We start from the raw sequence: 5,186 nt of genomic DNA, 5'->3' as shown, positions 1-5,186 counted from the left end.
AAAATTATAATAAACTCCCCTCACCTATCATGAGCTCTCCGTCAACTCCTTTCTGCGTCACTTGGAGACCTCTCTCGTTAACATTCGTTAGTCCAAATACATAGTTTTATATCCTAAATTGAAGGCAATTTAGTATAGATTTCAAAAATAAGGTTGATAATAACATTTGGGGTCAAATACCCTTATCAAAATAAAAGGAAATAAGGGGTGCTTCGGGTTCTACTACAAAGATATGTCATTTTGAAATTCTAACAATGCCAATGTGACCAGGGTTCAACGAATGTTGCAAAAATGACATCAATTTTATAAAAATGTAACTTTTACAACGTCTCATTTTCTAGGATTTTTCAAAGGAAGTATAAAAATATATTATTATAGTACCCAAAACACAAGAAACACTAAGAGAAGTTCAAACTAATTAGGAGAAAAGCATAGAAGTCAAGATTATCTCAGAGAAACTACGAAAGAAAGGATTGAGAATTTTTTCTCCACTAAATCCTTGAGATGGATTATGAGGATTTCAATCTGATTAAAGAGTTCCTCTTCATGTGGTGGTTTGATGACTCGTGGTGGCCACCGATGGCGGAGGAGGAGTTTCTAGGGTGGTTTGGGTGGAGTTTTGAGAGAGAGAGGTGTGAAATCATCTTTTTCACACTGAATAACATATTTATAATATGTAGATCTCATTTAGCGAGCTCGTATCGATAGGTGAGAATCCACTTTTGGCGCTAAGTGGGAATTTTTGCGTCAAGCGCAATTCCTCTCGGGTCGGGATTTGCGTTAAGTGCAATTCCTCTTACACTGAGCGCAACATTTTGCGTTGAGTGTAATTTCTCCTAGGGTTGGAATTGTGCTTAACGCACTTTGTGCGCTAAGCGAGATATAAAAAGTGTTAGTTTGCAGATCTCAATGGTCAAAACATGAACACATGGGCTACAAACCTATAGTCCAAACTTAAAAGTGATCCAACAGTTAACAAGTCTGGGATCACGGTTTTATTCGAACAAGTTTAGGTTAAACTTAAAATCTTATAATTTTAATCTAAATCAATAAAACTCCACATTACTCAACATACACAACAAGAAAATTACTTATGGCTAATTCAACCAATACCTTAACTCATCCAAATCAATCAAATAACACGAGAAATACGTTAGACATTGATTTACAGTTAGCGAAATTTTAGGACATTACACCATTGCTACTATTACTTCCTATCCTTCCCTTTACCAAAGCCTCTACCTCCTCTATTGGAGAAGAAGTTAGGTGGAAAACTATTTTTCCTATAACATGTTTCTATTGTGTGATTATCTCTACCACAGTAGCTACAAGAATTAGATAATCTTGTATTAGTAGCATCATTGACCAAACTCAGATTGCTAAGTGCATTAGAACTTACAAATTGCCTTTCCAGTTGTCATATAACAGAAGACTTTGTTAATCGATGGCAAGGGATCCACAATGAGTATGTCTGCTCTAACATGATTGTATTGATCATTGAGACCAAGCATAAACTTCATTATTCTATCTTGGTGTTTCTCTTGATTTACTTCAATAAGAGCATCACAACCATACTTAGAAGCACATTGATATAGGTTTTATACATGGTCATTTGTATACTGAAATCACGTAGCAATTATCTCATTTTCTTCTCTTTTATTGCTTATTTTGTGTTAAAACAACAGGAACTTAGCTTCTTCTGAGTTTTTATGCAGACGATGCTAAAGTTAATAATTTTATAGTAATTTTGGTTGTATTTTGTGTAGAGATGTAGCTAAGGCATGAAAGATGATTGAAGAACTGAATTATTGCACTTAGTGCGACCTCCTCACTTAGCGAGTTAGAACCGCTTAATCCAAGCAAGTCGATAAGTGCAAGAAGCCACATTAAAAGACATTTGTCACGAGTAAGCGCACTAAGAGCGCATCCTGCGACTTAGCGCGTGGTCACTTGATCCAGCTGGACATGTGCATTGTTAACTTGTTGGCAAGTGTACCGTAAATTGGCAAACGTGTGGATTTTGGAAGAGTCCATTCCCGTCCTGTCTTTGGGGCAATATGCTGTATAGTCAATAGAAGAAATTGAACGGAAAACGTTGTGGGTCAGGCTTCATTGATGTAATGATGAAGACAATAAGATGTTTGTATCCACACATCTATTTTTTCTCCAAGTCTTCCTAGCTCATTTTCCAAGTCAATTTGCGAATCAAAGACGTTGTTTTAGATGGGTTGATACATGACATGTATATATTGTGACGCTGGTGTCAATGTGTAAGTTTAAGAACACTAACCATAACGTCAACAGATCAACTATATTTCATTAAAAGAAAATTCGGTTATTATTAAGAGAGTTCATTACTTGTTCCTAAAATTAATGGGAATTTGGTATGGCTATAGTTGATTTGTTCTGCTTCCTCTTGTTTTGTCACCTTGTACTCATTCTCTCCGCTGGTTATGGAAATGGGCACCAAGATTGTCCACACTCCTTTACTTGTGGTAATCTTGGAACTTTCAATTACCCTTTCACCAAGGCAGAAAAACCTGACTGTGGCTTGATAGCCATACATGATTGTGATAATCCTCATCAACACAGAAAAATGATCCAGCTCGAGAAAAATGGAAAAAGCATAGTGCTTACAGGCGTGGCTCAGCAGAATGCGATTTCAATTCTGGATGAAGATTTTCACAAGCTTTTACAACAAGACCCTTGTGGCACTTTGAAGAATAATTATAGCCTTCCTTCCCCTTTTTCTTTGTATTCTATTCACATAAAATTCAATGTAACACTGTTCAGATGCAAACACAGCCTCAAAATGAAACCGCCAGCACATTATTTTAATCACTCGTGCCCTGACTATGATTATGATATATACTATGACAGCCTTCCCTCTCCTAATGATAAGGAGGTGCATAGCCTTTTCTCATCCTGCTCAGTTATTCAGATATCATCAAAAGACTTGACTAATACCAATGACATTCTGTCGTTTGTATCTGCTGAGATGGTTCTTCAAGTAGTATTATCTAATGATTGTGACCAGTGCTATAATCGCTGGGGAGGCCAATGTCGGCTTGACGCCAATCAAGAGTTCTACTGTGAAAAAGGTACGCTTCACATAAATTTCTCATTTATTCCTTAATCCATTCCATTCGAACGTTTCCTTACGTGTTTGGATAACCGGATGAGTGTCTTATAGACCTGGATGCAAATCATCCTTAAGGCAACTATTAGTTGCTTCTATGAATGAGTAATTTGTGAAAGGAAAATAATATTTGAACATCCAATGATTTTAAACAGTGTCAACACTTTTAATTTCTCTCTTCTTATTTTATCGCATCATATCACCTATCATACATATTATATATCATTTTCTCGTCTTAGGCATGGGTGTGCCTTTTTTTATTTTATTATTATTATTATGTTCAAATTCTGGTCGTTGAGCATATCCTTATTTTCTATCTGCCACTTCAGTGGTAAGAGTCAAGTCGATTGCTGAGTGCTAACTTGACTGCTTTACGTTACTGCCATTATGGCAATTAGAATTAGTTTGCCTGCATAATTTTCTTCTTCAGACTAATCTGACCCTAAGTCCCTAACACATCATTCCTCTGTTGTTTACTTAAAAATTTCTTCATTTAACTTCATCTGCAGCACCAAAGAATAAGAGTAAAATTTTGAAGCTGGTACTTGTACTTGGACTTGTAACAGGTAACGCGCGTTATATATATATATATATATATATATATATTGTTTAATAGATGTCCAGAGAGTGAGAGTTCTATTTATGATGTGTAAGTATCGTATCTTAAAAGTTGGAATCTCCCTACATTGCAGGTTTAAGTGTTATATTGTCAGCTATTCTGATCATTGGATGCACAGTATTTAGACGGAAATATACTCCATCACACCCCCAATCCCAATCAATATTTAAGTGTTTAATCTAATGTGTTACTTTTTTTAACAATATTTATTCTATTTATCCGTATAGCATTACTTTCTCATCCTTATATAATAATCTTTCTAATTCCAATAACCTCTCCAGCTGTTACAGTTGCTCTGTTGCTAGTAATGGTAAAGATCTACCATACAAGATGGAAGAAGCAAAATCCGACCAATCAACAGATTAGGATCTTTTTGGAAAGAGAGGGACCCCTTCAAACTAAGCGGTATGATTATTCTGAGATAAAGAAAGTGACCAACTCCTTCAGAAACAAATTAGGCCAAGGGGGATTCGGAAGTGTATACAAAGGAAAATTACCAGATGGACGTTATCTTGCGGTGAAGATCCTAAGTGAATTGAAAGATAATGGTGAGGACTTCATCAATGAAGTGGCAACTATCAGCAGAACTTCTCATATTAACATTGTTAATCTTTTGGGGTTCTGTTGTGAAGGTTCTAAACGAGCTTTAGTTTATGAGTTTATGTCTAATGGATCACTTGAGAAGTTTATCTTTGAAGAAAATGTCGTAAAGACGGATCGTCAATTGGACTGTCAAACGATCTACCATATTGCAGTTGGTGTTGCCCGAGGACTAGAATACCTGCATCAGGGTTGCAATACTAGAATTTTACATTTTGACATAAAACCTCATAATATTCTGTTGGATGAGAATTTCAACCCCAAGATTTCTGATTTTGGACTAGCCAAAATTTGCACAAGAAAAGAAAGTATGATATCAATATTTGGCGCCAGAGGAACAGCAGGCTATATTGCCCCAGAAGTTTTTTCCAGAAATTTCGGTGCAGTATCACATAAGTCAGATGTGTACAGCTATGGGATGATGATCTTAGAAATGGTTGGAAGAAGAAAGAATATTAAGACTGAAGTAAATCGCTCGAGTGAAATATACTTTCCCGATTGGATTTACAATTGTCTTGAATCAAATCAAGAGCTTGGTTTACAGAACATAAGAAATGAAAGTGATGACAAATTGGTGAGAAAGATGACAATAGTGGGCTTATGGTGCATACAAACCCACCCTTCCACTCGACCAGCCATAAGTAAAGTGCTGGAAATGCTAGGAAGCAAAGTTGAGTTATTGCAAATTCCACCTAAACCCTTTTTGTCTTCTCCTCCGACCTCTCCAGTCCATTTATCTTATGAGACTTTGTAACTTGTAACTTGTGAGCTAGAATACTATAAGATGAACTAAAATGTTACAGTATTTCAAATTTATAACTATAATAA

At 36.0% G+C, this 5,186-nt stretch overlaps 1 protein-coding gene across 2 annotated transcripts; it reads left to right on the top strand.

Annotated features, from left to right (window-relative positions):
* The first annotated feature begins 2,273 nt into the window (after window positions 1-2,273).
* Window positions 2,274-5,186, top strand: LOC114402482 (LEAF RUST 10 DISEASE-RESISTANCE LOCUS RECEPTOR-LIKE PROTEIN KINASE-like 2.4). Of its 2 annotated transcripts, XM_028365077.1 has the most exons (3): window positions 2,274-3,101; window positions 3,649-3,705; window positions 4,040-5,186. In XM_028365077.1, the coding sequence occupies exons 1-3, from the start codon at window positions 2,387-2,389 to the stop codon at window positions 5,110-5,112; spliced, it is 1,845 nt and encodes a 614-aa protein (XP_028220878.1). In that variant the 5' UTR covers window positions 2,274-2,386; the 3' UTR covers window positions 5,113-5,186. The 2 variants fall into 2 exon arrangements, with proteins under 2 accessions (XP_028220878.1, XP_028220879.1); XM_028365078.1 differs by lacking the exon at window positions 3,649-3,705.

This window comes from Glycine soja, chromosome 20, assembly GCF_004193775.1.
Source record: "Glycine soja cultivar W05 chromosome 20, ASM419377v2, whole genome shotgun sequence".
NCBI lineage: Eukaryota > Viridiplantae > Streptophyta > Magnoliopsida > Fabales > Fabaceae > Glycine > Glycine soja.
The sequence above is the reverse complement of the archived record's forward strand: the minus strand, read 5'-3'. Positions and strand labels throughout refer to the sequence as shown.